General features: G+C 37.3%; 1 protein-coding gene across 4 annotated transcripts in view; it reads left to right on the forward strand.

Moving 5' to 3' along the window:
- The window catches only part of Atp2c1 (ATPase secretory pathway Ca2+ transporting 1), a 111,160-nt gene that overhangs the window by 50,812 nt on the left and 39,996 nt on the right, over positions 1 to 20,352 (forward strand). For all 4 annotated transcript variants that reach the window (XM_051205736.1, XM_051205761.1, XM_051205743.1 and 1 more), the window contains 8 exons: positions 1,902 to 2,018; positions 3,925 to 4,014; positions 6,009 to 6,044; positions 9,330 to 9,391; positions 10,913 to 11,021; positions 17,383 to 17,538; positions 18,503 to 18,571; positions 19,462 to 19,537. In XM_051205736.1, coding sequence (XP_051061693.1) covers positions 1,902 to 2,018; positions 3,925 to 4,014; positions 6,009 to 6,044; positions 9,330 to 9,391; positions 10,913 to 11,021; positions 17,383 to 17,538; positions 18,503 to 18,571; positions 19,462 to 19,537 — 715 coding nt within the window. The remainder of the gene's footprint in view (positions 1 to 1,901; positions 2,019 to 3,924; positions 4,015 to 6,008; positions 6,045 to 9,329; positions 9,392 to 10,912; positions 11,022 to 17,382; positions 17,539 to 18,502; positions 18,572 to 19,461; positions 19,538 to 20,352) is intronic.

Here is a 20,352-nt window from a genome sequence, read left to right on the forward strand (position 1 = left end):
CTGAGATTAAAGGTGTGCTCCACCATGCCCAGCAGAAATTTTCTTTTTTAATTTAAATAGATTTTCTAAGGTAAAACGGAAGCTAAATACAAGTGCAGGTTTGCAAGTTAAGTATGAATTATGTAATTTTATTCTCTTCCTAGTTTTAAAAAGTACTGTCAATCAAATATGAAGAATAGAGTATTTTTCATTCAGCCATTTTAATTGTTACAGAAGTACTCATTTTTGAGGAAATTTTATTTTGGTATATTTATACTTTGTTTTAAAACCATTTACTTTAAATATATTTAAATTTTAGACAGTTTGATTACTGAACTCCTGCCAATTTGCTAGCCAGGGAAATTAGCCATTTCTGGATGTTGTAATTTCATCTTTTTTTTTTTATGATTGTTAAAATCATGATGGTCAATGAAGGACTTAGATGATATTGCCATGTCTCAAGAACATGCTAGCTTTATCATTTTGAGTAATTTAGGACACCCAAATTTTCATTCTGATATAACATAATCTTGGAGCAAAAAGAAAAAAATCTCAATAGTTTAATAAGCTCAGGGAACAGCAAGGGCATTTGTACCCCACTGAATATTTTTTTTGGAGATGCTAATTTTAGAAAAAATAATTAAAAACTAATTAAAATATATATGAATTATGGTTTATATTTATTATTCCTTTTCTTCATAGAAAAAAGAAACATACTGTCTTGTTGCTTATTGAGTTAGTATTATATAATCAGCGGACTTGTAAAAAGTTAATCTTTGATAATTTCATACATGGGTATAATATATTCTGGTTAAACTCTTAACTTTCCCTTCTCTTATTCACCATCTGCGGCTTCTTCCACCAAGTCCTTTTCCACCCACTCTGTCTTTTGTTTTTCTTTGTGGCCCACACGGTTTAGCTAAGACTAGTTGGGTGGGCCTGAGTGTGGTGGTATACAAGAGCATGGAAAGCTCACCAGTGGCTATGCCAGTGACGGCAATGATGTCATTGACTGCCGTTAACTTCCCTGGGCAGGGTGGGGCTCTATGACCTCCCACCCTGATCTGTGATTGCATATTTACTGACTCAGCGTTACACAGGACCTATGCAGGCAACTATAAATGTTGCGACTCTATGAGTACCATGGCCAGCATGACAGTAGGTGTCTATCCTGTTCAATGGTAAGTACTTAGAAGTCACTTACTCTCAGGATCTTGACTAGCCATGAAAGTCATTTACTGCCATTTGTGGTAAAGAGAAGATCAAGTCTTAATACAGCACTAGTTTGTGGATATAAATAAGAATTTAAGAGGCAATTTGACATACCCATTTATCAAAATAAAAGTTAAGTTCACCCTATACTCGTTTAAGTATGTATTTTGACAAATTTGATCACCACTAATAAAACAAAATTTTGCTCTGTAGCTCAGACTGGTAGTCTAGATCTCAGGTTGTCCTTCATCATAAGGTAATTCTCCTGCCCTAGGCTCCTGGGGTTTGCAAGTTTGCGTATTGTAATGGTATTATGTATGAGCCACCATACCTGCTAAAAATGTAGAACATTTTTATTGTTTCCATGTACCTTCATAGTTAATCTTGTCTGAGTGTTATGGCTGTGAGTTCCATACACAACCTCTGGGAAACTAACTGTGATTATTAGGGGCTAGAAAGATGGCACAGGTCCTGTTCTTGCAGAGGACCCAGGTTCAGTTCTCAGTGACTCACAGTGTTTGTGACTCCAGTTCAGGGGATCCAGTGCCCTCTTCTGGCGTCCTCAGGCAATGCAAGCATGTGATAGAACAGGCGGAATATTCATATACATTAAAAGTGTTTCTTTTAATGTGATTATATACTATGTATTCTTTTGTGTTCTGTTTCACTCTATTAACATTTCAAATAACTTTTAATGTAAAATTTAATAGGCTGATCTTCAAAATGGCTTAAACAAATCTGAAGTTAGTCATAGGCGAGCCTTCCATGGCTGGAATGAGTTTGATATTAGTGAAGATGAACCACTGTGGAAGAAGTATATTTCTCAGGTAAGATGCTTTCCCCTCCGTCTCTGCTGTGTAACTGATGCTGACTTTTTATAGTTGTGAATTTCCTGAGGTTTAGCTACAGAAAAAGGAAATAATGTTTTTTCTCTAAAGATTTACATGTTAAGTTGGAATTTCTATAGTTCTGATTTTAGGCAGAGGCTAAAAGTGAGTGTAGAAGTAAGCTTTTTCTGTGTTGCTGGGCTGTCTGCAAGCAGCACTAGACAGTGGTCTCTGTGGATGCTGAGCTTAGGCTTCCTAGTTACAGAAGGATGGTATATTTAGAGGTGATCTTGGCCAGCTTAGAGAATTATTAAATGTATAATTAAATCCTAACTGCCACGGTATAAGTTATACCTTATCAGCTCTGTGATTTCCATTTGCCTCCATCGGTGATGACCTCAGGAAATAGTAAATTTACAGTGATTATGGCCATTCATAATTACCTTTATTTAAATTTTTAGCAAAGGCTTATTACTAAAGCTTTAAAAAATTTGGTAACAATTACATTAATGTAAAAAGTTGGGTGATTCTGTGGCTAGTTTTAACTGGAAAAGTTTGTTGTGCTAAACAAAGATACTTTTGAATAAAGAAAACTTGTGAAGGCATTAAAAAGAAAGCTTGTGTTTAACTTGTTTAAAAAGCATCATCAGCAAATGAGATAAGCTTTGTACACGTGGTTGTATAAAGTTGCAAAACTGAAGCTTTAAGGGTAATAGAAGTGTGTGTGCCTTGCTTCATAGAACACTTCCTGATCACAGCTGTAACTTCACATTTGTATCCTAATTTAAGGATGCTTAACATAGTTCATCTGGGCCTATCAAGCCAGAGTGCCCAACTCTTGGAATTCCTGTACTAGTGCCTGGGATGCAGTTATGCATAAATAATGGTTAACATCAAATATCAATTATGAGTCATACAATATTGGATGGTTCTTCTTTAGGAGAATATTGAGCTTGTTGTTCTGAAAACATCTGTCTGATACTCTCCCTGTAAAGTGGCATGCTTAATTAGAACCATGGCAGAGATCCTCTTAGGGTGGCAAAAGGTTCTGCCACCAAGGTATGATGGCTAGCAGCTAACATTAAAGAGGGTTCTGTGGTTTACCTAGTGCTTTAGTCTCATTCTTAGTTACTACAGATTTCTTCATCCAAGGTTCCATTTAAAGATTATGGCACTCAAAATTATTAAATTACCATACAGGTGACCCAGCTGGAATCAAAGCCAGTTACTTTTATTTAGCCATACACTATATGGCAGCTATAGTTTTATTTTGCTGTCAGTCTTTAGCTTCAGTACTTAGCTAAAAAGCCAATTCTTCTTTTTCTATCCTCAGAAATTCAGGCACTTGTCTTTGTTAAATTAAAACAGTACTGCAAGCTAGGTGTGGTAATGCATTCCTGTAATTCCAATACTGGACAGCTTAGGCAAAGGGATCATGGATTTGAAGTTAACCTAAACTACATAAAAACAAACAACAACCAAAGAGTAATATACTGCTATAGGTACATACATACTATAAAAAATTAGCAATTTTGTTGTTTTTGGAGATGGGTTTTCTCTATGTAGCCCTGGCTGTCTTGAAACTTGCTTTGTAGACCAGGATGGTCTTGAACTCATAGATCTGCCTGTCTCTGCCTCCTAAGTGCTGGAATTAAAGGCGTGTGCCATTACCATTCAGTTTAGCAAATTCTTTATTGCAAATATTGATATTTAATTTTCTTTTTCTGAAAAGGAATCATTAATGTAGCTTTTAAGCGTGAGCTCTACATTTCTGTTGCTTGAGAATAAATCACATAATAGACTCTTGTAATTTTATAATGTTCTTTTTTAAAAAAAAGCCTTTATTGAAATAAAGAAGACTTGTCCTTCATATAAGGGTGTTGAACTGTTTGTTTTTAATTTCCAGTTTAAAAATCCCCTTATTATGCTGCTTCTGGCTTCTGCAGTCATCAGTATTTTAATGCATCAGTTTGATGATGCTGTCAGTATCACTGTGGTAAGTAAACTCTTTTACTTAAAACATTTTAGTAGGTTGGTTACTTGTATCAGTTGTGTTTGGATAATTAAAGTGGATCCAAATGAATCAGATTAAGAAATAATCAAATCCCGTTTTAGTTATAGTGATTTTCTTTTGTTCTGGTTTGAGATGGAGGTCTTACTATGTCCCTCAGGCAGAGCTTGCTCTCCTGGCCTTGCTGGTGTTGCTTCTGAGGTAGCTGTGATTATAGGCATGTGCAGTCAGTCTCACAAATAAGAGATAGTTTATACTTTTCTAGTTAAATAAAAATTCCTGCTAATTGTTCAAGGAATTTGTGATGGCAAAACTGTTTTAATAACTGACTTTTTCTTACTATAAGCCTTTTTTTTTTATTAATGGCAAATGTTATGATGTATAAAACTGTTAGAGCTTTAGCCCAATTGGAAGTGGCCTTAAGCTGTATCATTAGTCATTGCTTTCTTTTGTTGATCTTTTAGACAATTACAGCAGCTGGGTGTATACACCATTAACAACAGGTATACTACTTGGGAGGCAGAGGCAGGGGATAGCAAGTCCCAGGGTATCGTGGGTAACATAGTTAAGGAGACCCTTCCTTATATGTCTGCAATGTTTTTGAGAGAGGAGTAAAATGAATATAATTCCCCCCCTGAGTATATATGTTTTTAATAGTCTGTGATGAATGGGAAGCATGTATAGATTGAAATACAGTAGCTGTCTTAAGGGAGGAAAATTGTGAGGTAAATCAGCTTTTTTCTTTTTTCTTTCTTTTTTTTTTTTTTTTAATTTACTTAAAAGAATAATGTTGTGGGCTGGAGAGATGGCTGCTCTTCCGGAGGTCCTGAGTTCAATTTCCAGCAACCATATGGTGCTTATAACCATCTGTAATGAGATCTAGTGTCCTCTTCTGGTCTGTAGGGGTCCATGCAGGCAGAACACTGTATACATAATAAACAAATACATCTTAACAATAAGAATAATGTTGTTCGTGATAAGCACAAGTGATAATTAAAGTTACTGTAAATTTTTATGTATTACCACGAACTCTTGATAGCTTCCAAGTATTTAAAACTTCCATGACATTAGTAATGAGTTTAATAATTACAAATTTAGTATATGCCAGCATTTTTATTTGAGTAATTAGATGAACCAATATTTTCCAAATACTTGGTATCTGAGATTATCAAATTTCAGTAGGAAAAAGATAGATCAAGAGATTCAGTTGAAAAAAGATAGGTAGAGAATACTGAGTTTAATGTGGCAGATTATGAAAAGCTCATACATACAAAAGAATTGCATTTTACATTTCTTACCTTTAAGTAATGTATGTTAAGTTTTAGTGTGGTAGATAAAAATGTCTGTATTCTAGAAAGGCAAATACTCCTTCATTTATCAACTTTTTTTTTTTTTTTTTGGTTCTGAGTCTTGATTTCTTTTTCTTCATAGTTTATTAAAAAATTCTCATATTATGCTGCATCTGCCTAACAAAACATTGATTGGATTCCAGCTTTCTGTAGAAAATGTAGGATCAAGGTTAACTCAGCAATACAAAGAGCCCTTGCCTACCATGTTTTGAAAAATCAGCACTGGGGGAAAATGGACACTTTAAAAAAATTACTATTTTTCAGGAAAATCTATTTGTATTAATGTATATTGGACTTTAAAGTTGTTTCCGTAACTTAGCATGTAGAAATTAAAATTAAACAAGTAATTAATGTATCAATTATAACAGATGCTACCCACATAAATAAAAGCAAGTTCTTAATTTGGGAGGCCTTAGGTGGATTCAGAAAGTTTTGGAACCTGTCATGGGGATGGTTAGCCATTTAAATTTATATTCTTTTCCCTCAGGCTCTAAGGCAAATTGATTTCTTCTCTCACTTGCTTTAGTGCTAAAAATCCATTCTCTTGGGACTGTACAACCAGAGAAACAAAATGTGGCTAAATGTTATTTCTCGTTAATTTCTGATTTAAAAGACTGTTTGTTTTTTTAGGCAATACTTATTGTCGTCACCGTGGCCTTTGTTCAGGTGAGTAATCTGTTTTGCCAGGTTATTAGTAGTAGATTAGTTGGTTACTTAAAAACAAGTTAAAGTGACTTATGTGAAATAATCTGAACATACTGGGTGGTAGTATATTCCTAATAATGTATTATTTTAAAACAATTTCAGGTTAATAGCCAACTGTGGGTATTTGTGAGAAGAGGCACTGGTTTGATTTTAGGTAGTGGGATGAACATAGCCTTGTTTTTTTTTTTTTTTTTTTTTTTTTTTAATAGAAACAGATGGTAACAAAAAGCACAGTAATATTAAACCAATCCACCATTAAGTTAAAATTTTTTTCTAGTTATAAAATTGGGCCAATACCTATTAGTGTTAAGTCTAAGATGAACAAAAAAGAAGTGAGTGTAAAATTGCGTGGGCAGTTTATTAGATACCATCTGAAGAAAACTTGGCAGATTCCTGAGGCTGTTTTCTCTTAGCAGTGTACTTTTTCATTGAATTTGTTTCCTAGCTTTATTAGTCTTGTCTGGTAATTAAAGTTATTTTTTCTAAAATTTCATATTTACTAAGAAGGGGTGGTCCTACTTCCTATTCATTATAGTCATTCAAATAGCAAGAGAAGCAGGTAAGAAGTCTCTTTTAAAGATGATTCTGAATAATGTGGAGATGGTGTCATGATTTCTTTCTTTCTCAGCACTCAGGTAGAGGCAGGAGGATTGTCAACTCCAGGCCAACATGGGCCAGATGTTAAAACACTACATTAATACAAAGAAGAAGGGGAAAAGGAAAAAAGGAGGGGGCAGAGAAGAGAGGGATCATAACACCAAGCATGGTGTCAGGTTAGCAAGTATAGGAATTAAAAAAAAAAAAACAAAACAAAAAAAAACAAAAAAACAAAAAAAAACATACACATTTATAAGCTTGTTTTATGTTTATTTAAATGTTTGAAACTTCTATATATTTTAGAAGTTTCCTAGTTTATTAGGTCTTACTTTGAATATGACTAATAAGAATAGAAGGATTAATCTACTGTAAGGAGAAATATAATGATGCTGTATGTCCTGAGGTCCATGCTTTGATTCTTAAGACAGAGATTGTAGCCGGGTGGTGGTGGCACACACCTTTAGTCCCAGCACTCGAGAGACAGAATTTGGCAGATCTCTGTGAGTTCGAGATCAGCCTGGTCCACAAGAGCTAGTTCCAGACAGTGATTGGAATTATTCTTACATTATATAATTTATTTCCTGGTGACTTTTGTCACTGTGTTTTAAAGTAGTTCCTGACACAAGTCAGTTTCTAGTTCTGTAATAACTGAGTGTAGAAAGCTAGCTGGAGTCAGATTACTTGGAAATTTATGAGCTCCTTTAGTAAACCATCAGTATTCTTGTTTAGGGTGGGGCATCTTCTTATAACAGAGTATTGCCTTTGGGCTGTTGGAGCTGGTGAATGTATATATAAGCCATTACAGGTTGTGCATCATCTAAGGAAGTTCCTCATTCCAGACAAGTGAGTGGTGTGATCTGTACTGGGCCAGTAACTGGAGCCTTCTTATAACTCTTTACCCTGAATTAGGACATTTATCTCCCTCTTGGGTTTTCATTGATATATCAGATTATGAAAGATTTCATATAGATGTTACCACTGTATGTAAAGCCCTAGCAACTTGTCCTCTTTGGAAAATAAAGAACGCCTGTCCTCAAAATACCCCACAGAGTTTGATTTTTAATGTAACCATTGTGGGGTTTTACATGGAGTGTGTTATACATTTTAAATTGGCTGGGATCTGTTGCTGGTTCTCAGTGGTAGTTTTATTTGATGCTTCATTAGCTACTTTTCCCATTACTGTGACCCAATATCTGACAAGAAGTAACTTGGAAAAAGAGTTGAGTTTAGGGAAGGGGTGGAGGCAGGTGTAGGGAGCTGAGAGCTGGTAGCAAGTGGTTTAGAATGTGCAACTTGAGGGCCAGCTTTAGTGACCCACATCCTCCTGTGAAGCTCTGTTCCTAAAGGTTCTGCAATTGTCCAAAGAGTACCACCATCTGGGGACCAAGTATTCAATCACAGGAGCCTATGTGACATTTTATGTTCAGACTGCCACAGCTGAGAAATAAAAAAGCTTCGTTTTTAATAATGAGTATGCTTTTTATACAGATTTAACCCCTTTCCTTAAACATGTCTAAGAAAGCAACAGAATACCTTTATAAACAAATTCTAAACCTTTCTCCCCATTTTCCTTCTGCCCAGCCCTTCAAGTCACTGGCTACCCTGCATTTTCATAGGATGACCCCTCTTACAACAGCTTTGCAAAGACAAAAACTGCTAGCTTCTGTTTGATTAGAGACTATAGTTGGTTAGTATTTTCTACCTGTGCAGAATTTTTGAATAAAATTTCCAAATTTGTCACTGTGGTTGGTAGATTGAGAGGCACTTGTGATAATTTTTCATATTTGTAGATTGTGCTTACATTTATCCCTCTTGTCTGGGTAGTGATTGATGTACTTCTGAGATATCCTTACATGGCTTTGCATTCTCATTTGAAGCAGTTGATGATTGGTAGACTTGAAAGTGCTGGCATGGCAGGTATTTCAAGACACTCCTTTTATTCCTGCTTTTGTCCCTCACCCTTTAACTTCAGGCCAAAATGTTAGACATGAGGCACGAATAGCCTTGGTGCCGTATGAAGCACAGCCACTCAAGGAAACATAGGTTTAAGTAGCCAGTGAGATGGAGGATGTTTCTGACCCATAGCTGTTGGTTATGTCCATGAAAGGTTGTGTGATTGCAGAAGAGCATCAGGGCCTCTCAGAAGCTTCCCTTTCATGTAGTTCAGGTTTACAAGAAAAGTGAATGTCAGAATAGTATCAGCTACATTGTTTTATTTCCAAGCAAATTTATTTCACAAACTAGAATAGTCAGTGTGGGGTTAAGTCCTCAAAGTAAATATTATATACAGATCAATATTTTGGCTTCGTTGGTTGCTAAACCCAAGTGTAAAATTATCTTTAAAAAAAAAGGGGGGGGGCTCAATTATGTTAACTTTTACTGTATTCTTTGGATGTAATAAGTGGCTTTCATTTTCTTCTAAAACAGTCTTAGATTTGCACATTGACTTTTAGAATGTATATAATTGGGAATGTTTAATTACAATAACTTAGGGAAAAGTTTTTATGGGTTAAGAGTATAAGGATAAGTAAATCAAGAAATGAAATGAAAGAAACTTTTAAGTAATAACGATTAATACTTAAGTCTAAAAGGACCATTTGAATTTCTTTGTGTTTTGCTAATATTAAATTTCACTTTTTCTCTAAATAGGAATATCGTTCAGAAAAATCTCTAGAAGAATTGAGTAAACTTGTCCCACCAGAATGCCATTGGTATGTCCCTTTCATTTGAGTTTTTTATGCCTTAAATAATAGAAATTGAATGTGACTAGTATTGTAAGTATTGTTGTTCCAGCTTTGTTTTAACACAAAGAAGAGACTGTTGAATATGATGAGAAAAATCTGGTCATTATAGCAAACATTGTATTATTGATGGTTTGGGACCGCTTTTTTCAACAGGCTTTAATAAAATTTGTTCATGTATGTGCATATATGGAGTGTGGCATGCATGTGACATGACACACCTGGGAAGGTCAGGAAATTACTTCAGGTGGAGTGTTCGCCTTCTACATTTTTTGAGGCAGTCTATCCTGTTCGTGTTCATGTGTGCTGGCCCTTCTGGGGACTTCTGGGGAGTCTATTCCTGCCTCCTATCTTCCTGTTGGAGGGCAGGGATGTAGTTGATGGACTGGGTTTAGTTTGGCTCACTTGTGCTTTTAAGTGCAGGAGTGAGTATATGTCAAATACTCTTCTAAGTAATTGATGAAAGTAGTGTAATGACGTATATCTCAAGATAGTCTCAATGTTCATATTTGGATAGTGTAAGGTTTACGGTTTTTCTGCCTGCCGCTTCTGGTCTTGTCCCGCTGCCGTGCCAGCCCCTAATAACACACTGAGACTCTGTATTTGATATTATGCTGTTGGCCAGGTGCTAGTTTCTTATCGGCTAGCTCTGTCTTAAGTATTAACCCATTTCTATGTATTTCCATGTGGTCTTACCGAGAGTGGAGGAATGGCGGTTCTGTTCTCTCCAGGCTCTCCATGCTGACTCCTCCTTCCTACTTCCTCTTTCCTCCTTGTCTCCTAGTCCCTCCTATCTTCCTTTCCGATTGGCCAACAGTCTTTATTCATTAACAAGAATGAGAAACATATATACATAATGGCATCTCCCATCAGGATAGCTAACCAGTTCTTCCAGTGATTTCCCCTCCCCCAACCCCCTGTAACTTGTGTAATTTAGTAAGAACACACAGTTAATCAAGTACTTAAGTTTTTTTTTTTTTTTAAAGACAGGTCTTACTATGTAGCATTGCCTGGCCCAAAACTTGCTATGTTGACCAGGCCATCTTCAAACTCAGAGATCTGCCTGCCTCTGCCTTCTACCGCCCAGATGCTGGGATTTAAAAAAATGTATCATGCCTAGCTTTTTTGTTTTGTTTTTAAAGATTAAATTTTAAAAATTAAATTATTGTGTGTGTCTATGTATGGATATGTGCATGTAAGTGCAGGTGTCTGAGGAGGCAGGAAGTGTTGGATTCTCTAGTGCTGGAGTTATAGGCAGTGGTGAGCTACCTGATGAGGGTGTTGGGAGCCACACTTGGTTCCTCAGCAAGACAGCATGTACTTTTTAACCACTGAGCCATCTTTTTAGCCTGTGCTCTTAGGTTGTAGTTTGACTTACATTTTTGGAAGTAACAAGCATTTTTCCTAAGACAGGTTCTTCTGAAATTAAATGTAATCTCAAAGAGGATTAGTGTGGTTTTCTTACTGTGATATTTCTGTTTCATGCTATAGTGTGCGTGAAGGAAAATTGGAGCATACACTTGCCCGAGACTTGGTTCCAGGTGACACAGTTTGCCTTTCTGTGGGAGACAGAGTTCCTGCGGACTTACGCTTATTTGAGGTAAGTTGAGAGTACATGGATATTGATTAATTAAAGGGTTAGCAGTGTAATGATTAACACATAGTTTATTTGAAATAGTGTCGAGTGTAAGCATCTTTCCGGTGGTGTTTCTCCTCCCACCGCCCCCAATGTATATGCGTTTTGCTGTAAAGTCTTTAGCGGTAAGGTATCCACTTAGTCAACTACCATACTGTTGAGACAACCCGAGTTAGGTTCTATAGCAGACAGAGATGATAGAATTATGTTGATTAGGGAATCCAGTATTTGTGAACACAGATATGTATAAGATAGAACTCAGTAATCAGGTTCGAGAATTAAAAGGTAGACACTGAGAGAAGAGATGATGTAGCTATGAACAGAGAATGCCTCATGCAAGGTAGTCATGGTAATTGAAACACAGTGTGGGAAAGTGTTAAAATCTGTGAGGGTTCTAGTAGAGGAGCTCCTTGACTCAGTGTGGGGTTATGTCTCAAAAGGCCCACTGAAAGTTTAAAATACTCTATCAAAAACATCTACCTAACTTATGATGGCGTAAGGCACATAGTACACTGTATTGATTGCATCCTCAGTGAGACTTATATGTCTCTGGCATACTACACAGCCCATAATCATTTGAGTAATGTAAAAGTCGAAGTATGGTTTCTACTGAGTGCGTATTTTACTTTCTCAGTGAGAGGCAGAGTTGCCTAACAGTGCATCCCTCCTCTGGAAATGCATGGAAATCATCTGGGGTTGTGGTCTGTTGGCTTGAGATTCTGTACTTGTAACCAGTTTCTGCCAAAAGTGCTGGATGCACCAACCTCATTAAAAATTCATTAAAAATACATTGTTTATATTTTTGAGACAGGGTCTTTTGAAACAGGCTCTAAAATATAGATCAGGCTGGCCCCTGCCTTCCTCAGCATATCATAGGTTTGAAACACTATACTTGGCACTAGTATACTTGTCACTTAATTCACATATGATAAGATATGCACAAGTGAAATCTAACATTTAGTGGTTTTCAGCCTGTTCATAGCTGTGTCCCATTACCACAATAAAGTTTCATCTCTTTCCAAAGAAAACTCCTTATATTTTGTCATTCACCTCTGATAGCCACAGATTGTTTTGACACTAAAGTATGTTTGCTTATTCTAGACATTTTATTGATTTAAAGGAGTCATATAATATGTAGCTCTGTTTCACTTCGTATATTTTTAGGTACTTCATCTAGTACTTTACTACTTTTTATTGTCATGTAATTTTCTGTTTTATGGATATACACTTAGTAAGTTTAATCCAATTAAATTTGAAACATTGCTTGTAGGGAAAGGCTTCTGCTGTCTAATTATTTATGTCACTGCAGTCTTGTTATCTGTGGGAATGTTTCCAGAACCCTCCACTCATGACTTCATTTTGCCTGAAAAATTTCTTTGTGACTCCAAATGTAGGTATATAAAATATGTCTGCAAATGACGTATTAGCAGGTAATAAAAAACACAAAATCACATACAGAAAACCATAAAAGTTCTTCAGTGTGCTTATAATTTACCATTTACTAAAGGGACAAACAAGTTTACCAATGAGATGGAGAGACTTTTTAATTTTTACATAAAGAATTACATTTTGGACTGGAGAGATGGCTTAGTGGTGAAGAGTACTTGCTTCTCTTGTAGAGAACTGATTCCCAGCAACAACATATTGGCTCGCAACTAGCAGTAACTCCAGTTTCTGGGGATCCCATGCTCTGTTGTGGTCTCTGTGACCACCAGCTGGTCTTTAGTGCACACTGGAATCCAAAGAAGTATGCTGTAATGCCAGTAAAGGGATGGACTTTAGTGTGAGCAAGAGTGAGAGCTAGCAGGCAGTGAGAACGTCCTTCTTTCATGGCCTTTGTATAGGCTGCCAGCAGAAGGTGTGGTCCGATTAAAGGTGCCTCTTCCCACCTCAGAAATCTGGATTAGAAATGGGTCTTCCCACTTCAAATCATTTGATCAAGGAGGAAAAAAAAAATCCTTCACAGGTGTGTCCAGCAATTTGGTTTTATTTAATTAGTTAATTATAGATGTTGTTGAGTTGACAACCAAGCCATCATACCTGTTATATTAGTAGTGGTCATGCCAAGAAGTTTTGGTTCTAGAGAGGAGATTGCTCCTGCCAGTAGCCACCACAAATACGCCATTGAATTGGAAGCTCAGATTTCTCCCTGATGGGAATAGGAGACAAGCATTTTCCTAGTGGGTTACTAGGGGAGATAATAATGAATGGAAGTATTCCCCTTTCCACCCCTTGATCTCTGGGCCTGTGGATCCTGGCTATGGGAGAAACCGGAACATATATTGGATGCTGATTTACAGCACATACTGCCTGCCTCCTGCCAGCCCTATATGTTGCCACCTAGTTGGCACTGTAACTGTGTCTTCAAAAGGTCATTCATTGTGTTTCTGTTGGGCCAGAAGATTTAGGTTGGTAGGAAACATGGCAAAACACATGGTAAGACAGGTGGATCCTATGATTTCACATTGCTTTGGCTAGGTGAGACCCTTGGAAAGAAGCAATACTGTGTGGAATACAGTATTGTGGTGGATCTGGCATTCTCTGAGTTCCTGTATGGTGGTTTTGGCAGATGCATTATGTGTAGGAAAGGTAAATTCATAGCCAGACTAAGTATCTACCACAGGAAGGACAAAGCATTATCATTAATGTTGAAGAAGTGGTCTAATGTGGTCAACTTGACAACCAAGAGTAACATCATAGCATACTTGAATGCAGACACTGATTACAAATAATTCTTTTTACCATTATGTTTATGTAACACCAGAAACATTTCTATGCATAGTAAAAGCTTTACAATTCATAAAGCACTTAGTCAGTGTGTGGTGTCACTGTATACACAAAGTGCATGTTGTATGTTCAGAACCAGGCAGCAGTGAAGTTCCCCAGTTCAACGTAATGTGAGTTCTGTCAGGAAAAAAAAAAAAAAAAAAAAAAAAAAAAAAAAAACCAAAAAAACTCAGATTTGATGTTGAATGTATTTATGGTGATTGGATGTTCAGAAATCATTCACTGTTGCAAAATTTTTCAAAACCTCTTACAATTAATGTGATCTCAACCTGTGTTATGACCATAGTTTAAGAAATGTGCTCCCTGGGGTTGAGGAGATGGTTGAGTGAGTTAGAGTACTATAAGCAAGAAAGTCTGAATTTGAATCTTTAGGACCCATGTTAGAGCTGGGCGTGTCTGGAACCCCAGAATAATGGTAGAAACAGGCAGATCTGGGGTGCTTTCTGGACAGCTAGCATGGGCACATGGTCTTAGTCTACAAAAAGCAACTTAGCTAACAGTTCATGGTTATAGTTCCATCATGGCCAGGAAGTGAAGCTGTCAGGATCTCGGAACAGCTGACTACAATATGGCAGAAGAGAGCAGTAAGGGTATGCACGGTAGTACTTAGCTTGCTTTGATTTCTGCACTGTTTGACTCAGACTGTTCTGAATCCTCTGCCTAGGGAATGGTGACACCTATAGTGGGTAGGTCTTTCTGCCTCAGTTAATGTAATCAAGGTCATACCCGATAGCAGTGGTTTTCAACCTCCTCATGTTGTAGTGATCCCCAACCATATTATTTCCTTGTTACTTCGTAACTAATTTGCTACTGTTGTGACATAATGTAAATGTCTGATAATACAGGATATCTGATATACAACTCTCAAAGGGATCATGACTCACAGGTTGAGAATCACTGTCCCACAGACATGCTTAAAAGCCCATCTCCTGAGTGATTCTAGACTCTGTTGAGAACACTAAGCATCACTGTGAGCTTTTAGGTTCAGTGAGAAACCTTGCCTCTAAAGTAGGGTGGCAAGTACATTCCATCTCCATGCAAGGAAGTAAGTCTAGTGGTTTTCTGAGACCCAAACTCCAGTCCTCTGAAAGAGCAGCAAGTACTCTTAACTTTGAGCCATCTCTCTAAACTCCTTCTATGGATTTTAATAAGAATTGGATTGTGAATTTTTTGTGACTCTATTGTAAGTGATAGAACTTGCTTTGTTTTAAAGATTTTTTTGGTCATTTCCTTGTCCAGCATTTTTAAATAAATAATGTTTCTCATTGTGGATTGGTTTGGGAAGTTGCTGGCCATTATATAGTCAGGTATTTACTCTTCCTGTCTTTCTTCCTCCCCTCTTTCTGGAAAGTTTGTAGCTTGTTTTGCTTGATAGTGACTTACATACAGATCCTTCACCTATGTTTTTCATTCTGCTCTTTAGACTTGTGATTTTTAAAAAGCATTTCTTATTTATTTTATTTAAAATTTTTATTATCTTATTTGTATGGGTATTTTGCCTCCGCTTATGTCTGGGCACCAAGCAGTACCTATGGAGATCAGAAGAGGACATCTGATCCTCTGGTACTGGAGGTGCAATAGATGTGTGCCTTCAAATGGATGCTAGGAATTGAGCCTGTGTTCTCTGGAAGAATAATAGCCCGTGCTCTTAACCATCGAGCCATCTCTTTAGCCCAAGTAGTGATTTAAAATTGTATTTTGTGTGTATGAGAATTGGCTACATGCCTGCTATATGCAGAGTCTGGAAAAGGGTGTCAGATCCCTTGGAACTGGTATTACAGTTTTATGAGCTGCCATGTGGGTTCTGGGAAATGAATCCTGATCTCCTATAAGAGTAGCAGGTGTTCTTAACTTCTGAACCATTTCTTGAGTCTCTAGACTAGTGATTTTTAATTGTCCCAACTTTCAAGTTTTTTTTTTTTTAATTTTCTATGTTGAACCTCTTCTAGGTAATTTCTCATTCAGACTTTTTCAGTGCCTGGTTTATATAATAAATATTAATTGATTGAACTGTGTCTTGTCTTATATAACCCAACCCCTCATACAACCCTAGGCGGGTGTTCTGCCATTGAGCTATAGTCCCAGCCCCTAGATTTCTAATCATTTCCTCATGTGATTTCTACTAATATTTTCTCTAAAGTATGTTTCTTGATTTTGTTAGTTCTTTAAGCATAGTTAATACAGTTCACTTATCTTTTTCTAGTCTAAGTTTGATGTCTAGGCTTCTTCACAGAGGGTTTTTTCCAGTTAATTTTTTTTCTTGTGAAGTCAGCTGTGTGTGTGTATGTGTATGTGTGTGTGTGTACACGTATATGTACACACACACACACACACACACACACACACACGAAACTCAAGATTCTTAAAATTTAAGCTTATTTTATTTTATGGGCATTTTTTGCCTGCATGTATGCCAGCGTACCATTTGCATGCCTGGTCCTCAAGGGGACTGAAAGAGAACATCAGATCTCCTAGAGTTGAAGTTCTAGACAGTTGTGAGCTGCCATACTAAAGATCAAACCTGGGTCCTTTAGAAGAACAACCAGTGCTCTTAACTACTGAACGATCTCTCCAGTCCCGTTTTCTTAATTATGTTTCTTGGGGGGTGGGGTGGTATAACTGCTTCCCTCTGGGGAATGGCAGATAATGGACATGTTTTTAAAAATTTACTTATAAAAGTTGCTGGGACCCTTTTCCTCATTAAGTACTTGAATTATAAAGCAATTTCTAAACAGGGATAAAAATCAAATTCAAATATTCTTAAAAATGGGGTGTGTATGTGTGTGTGTGTGCCCATGTTTGTGCCTGTGGTAGCAAGAGACCTGGGATGTCCCCTTGTTTTTTCAGACAAGGCATCTCACTGGATTCCAAGGCTCCAGATTAGTCTGTGGTTGCTGGCCAGTGAGCCCTAGGCTCCTTTCTCTCCTGTCTGCACTTCCCCAACACTGGGACGACTACAAGCCCTTGCCACCATGCCTGATTTCATATTGGTTTGTAGGACTTAAATTCCTACCATCCCAGTGTGAGGATGGGGGAGGAGGCTTTGCCATTCCCATGGGGCTGAGACTGTCATCATTGATGTGGCCTTGTCAGCAGCAGCGCTCACTCATTCAGTATTGCATTCGCATGGGGCTTCCTCTGCTGCATACACTTGGGAAATATTTTTTTGTGGGTTGTGCTTTCAGAAACTGATCTAGATCACATAAACATTTTCCTCGCCTAAGATGGCATTTTCTCTGCTTAGAAAGGTGAATACTTTGAGATATAGCAAAACTAAGCAATAATATTTTGTTAGGACAATTGGGTTCTTAGTTGTAGTTTCACCTGATGTCTCCATTTCCGTAGTTGTATTCTTATGGTAAGTGTTCTTTGTTTCATGTCTCAGGTTTTGATGACTTTGTTTAACATGTATTTCTATACTGATCTAGTCTTTTTCTAGTAATGGATATAAAACAAGATGTAGCTAATAGCTGGATGTGAATATTGGAAGATGTGAAAGGTACGTTAATTTAAATTTATGGAACACTTGTTTTCCAAGGCTGTGGATCTTTCCATTGATGAGTCCAGCTTGACAGGGGAGACAACTCCTTGTTCTAAGGTGACAGCTCCTCAAGCAGCTGCTGCTAATGGAGATCTTGCATCCAGAAGTAACATTGCCTTCATGGGAACGCTGGTCAGATGTGGCAAAGCAAAGGTGATGATGATTTTTCTCTTGAATATAAAAGCAGTTTCTTCATTAAGAAAAAGAGATTTTTCTGTTCTTTAAAAAAATTTCAAACTATATCTGTGTGCATATGTATGTGTATGTATAGGCAAATGGGCACTATGGCATGTACATTGATGTCAGGACCACTTTGTGAGTCATGTGTCTATAGCTCTATAGCTGCAAGGATTCAAATGCAGGTCATCAGACTTGGTAGCAAGAGCCTTTTCTGAGCTACACCACTTACCCATTTTTTTTCTATTTTCTCTCTTTTTTTTGTGGTTACTTTTATTTCTAATTTTTAAGTAGTAGTGGTTATAATATTTTCACTATGTTTTTAACCTAATGATGTATTTAAACTATTTTGTTTTTTGTTTTCTAATATTCTACCAATATAAAATGCACCATTTAGGCTGGAGAGATGGCTCAGCGGTTAAGAGTACTGGCTGCTCTTCTAGAGGTCTTGAGTTCAATTCACAGAAACGACATGGTGGCTTACACCATCCATAATGGGATATGATGTCCCTTTCTGATATACAGACACACACGCAGACAGAGCACTCAGCTAAAAAAAATACATAAATAAATAATTTTTTTTAAAAGGCACCATTATTTGTAGAAGCGGGGGAGGGGAGGGGGAGGAGGGAACTACAAGAAGCAGCATTAAATGTTCATTGAGTATTAGGACATTTAAAATTTAAAATATGGGCCTCACATTAGGGTCAGTTTGTTTTCAGGGTCTGTATTTTACAGGGGTAAATATTGATAAAAGTAGCATAAACATGCTCATTTGTAAAGGGAAACTTGAATGTGTTTATCACAAATCTGGAGGTAAGACTGAAGAAAGGAAATGAAAGATCTTTGGTGTCTGTCTCTCCCCACTTTGCTTTTTTCTTTCTCTAGCTGTCAGTGATTACATATGAATATAAATTAATTTCCCTGGTTTCCTCCTTAGGGTATTGTCATTGGAACAGGAGAAAATTCTGAATTTGGAGAGGTTTTTAAGATGATGCAAGCAGAAGAAGTGAGTACTTACTCTCAGCAGTTTCTTCAAATCTGTAATTTTCTGTCTTAAGTAGTAGAAAAGTATAGATTCTTGCATTTATAGTTGAAGACTATTTTCTTCAGGATATTGGTCATTATTTTTGCTTACAAACACAATTGGAAACCATAAAATTGGAAGGGTCTGAATTTACATTGCCATTATTCTGAAGGGTTTTTTTTTTTTAAAAAAATTTTATTCATTGTTTATGTTAGAAAAAGATTCATAGCCAGTTTTTGGATTAGTGTTATCCTTATAGAAAATGGATCTGTTCTGTTACCTAATGTGTAGCATGTGCTCAGCACAAGTTCTGCCACTGATGTGTACTCCTTGGCCCTAGGATTACTGTTGATGTGCTTTTAACTCAAATCCTATACTCCACCCAGAATTTTAGCACCGTTTCCTCTGTGTGTGTGTGTGTGTGTGTGTGTGTGTGTGTGTGTGTGTGTAAGTGTAAAAATTGCATTCTGTAAATGCTGTGTGCTTCCACAATCATCCAGATTTCGTAGCTAACTTATCAAGACTCGGGTTTGTGTTATAATGTGGAGCAAGAAGCTTGGTGGTAAAAGATCACCAAAGAAGATGGGCAGATCAGGGAGGCACAGAAGAAAACATACACTTGGGTTACTAGGCATGCTTGTGGGTACAGAGAGGAAAATTGGTCTTTCCAGTGGAAGCTTTTGCTGCTGCCTGTGTAACCTGCACCATATGACATGGGCCTCATTTTCTTCAGTGAAGGTGGGAGCATTGACCTTTAGCAGAGTTGTGTGCTTAACTTTAGGAATATGCATTTCAAGTGCTTTGTGGAGTTCCTGGCACCTGGATAATATTTACATTTAACTAACTGTGGCAATCTTCTCCAATTTGTCAAGGCACCAAAAACTCCTCTGCAGAAGAGCATGGACCTCTTAGGCAAACAGCTGTCTTTTTACTCCTTTGGTATAATAGGTAAGAAAAGAGTGAGAATGTATACAATTTTTACTTATGCTTTCTTTTTTCTTGTTTTTACATGTTTATCTTGCATACATATGTGCACACATTTGGATGCCAGAGGAAAACTTGGGGGAAGTCACTTCTCTCCATCATCACATGGGTTTTGGGTATTGAATTCATGTTGTCTGGCATGATGGCAAGCTCCCTTACCCACTGAGCCATTTCACTGGCTTCTTGGGATTTCTGTTTTGAGTATGAAGGGTAGAATTACTGTTGTATTTTTGCATAGTATCAGGCTGCCTTCTGAATACTTATTCCTATCTCCTTCGATGTATGCAGCTCTCACCTTTAATGAAAGAGTAGCTACTTTTGTGTAGTAGACAGTGATTAATAGACTCAACTGGTAAGTGGCTGAGGTGCTCATCCGTAAACAAAGCATCTCTAGCATACTCCCAGTAAGTCTTAGCGGATATTGTAGAAGAGGAAGCAGAAAGTTGGTAAGAGTCAGAAATAGTGTCTTAGAAGGTAACAGGGTCCAATGATCCTGTGTCATGAATTCAAAGCAACTGTAATTGTCTGAATGAGAGACCTGCAAAAGATCAAGCCAGTCAGCATTCTAGTATGGAGGGGCTCATGAAGCTCCACCCCCTAAGTGAAGAGCTAGTGGCATTCTTGGCTGCTGGGTATGTAGAGTTAGTTTTTTTTAAGGGTGTGGCCCCTGGTAGGTTGTTCATGCTTTAGTGGGTGGCCCTTCACTCATGTGCATAAGAGCAACACTAATTTGGCTCAGTGGGTTATAAAGTAAATGCAGACTTGAAATTAAGGGGGAA

Source organism: Phodopus roborovskii, unplaced genomic scaffold (genome assembly GCF_943737965.1).
Source record: "Phodopus roborovskii unplaced genomic scaffold, PHOROB, whole genome shotgun sequence".
Taxonomy (NCBI): domain Eukaryota; kingdom Metazoa; phylum Chordata; class Mammalia; order Rodentia; family Cricetidae; genus Phodopus; species Phodopus roborovskii.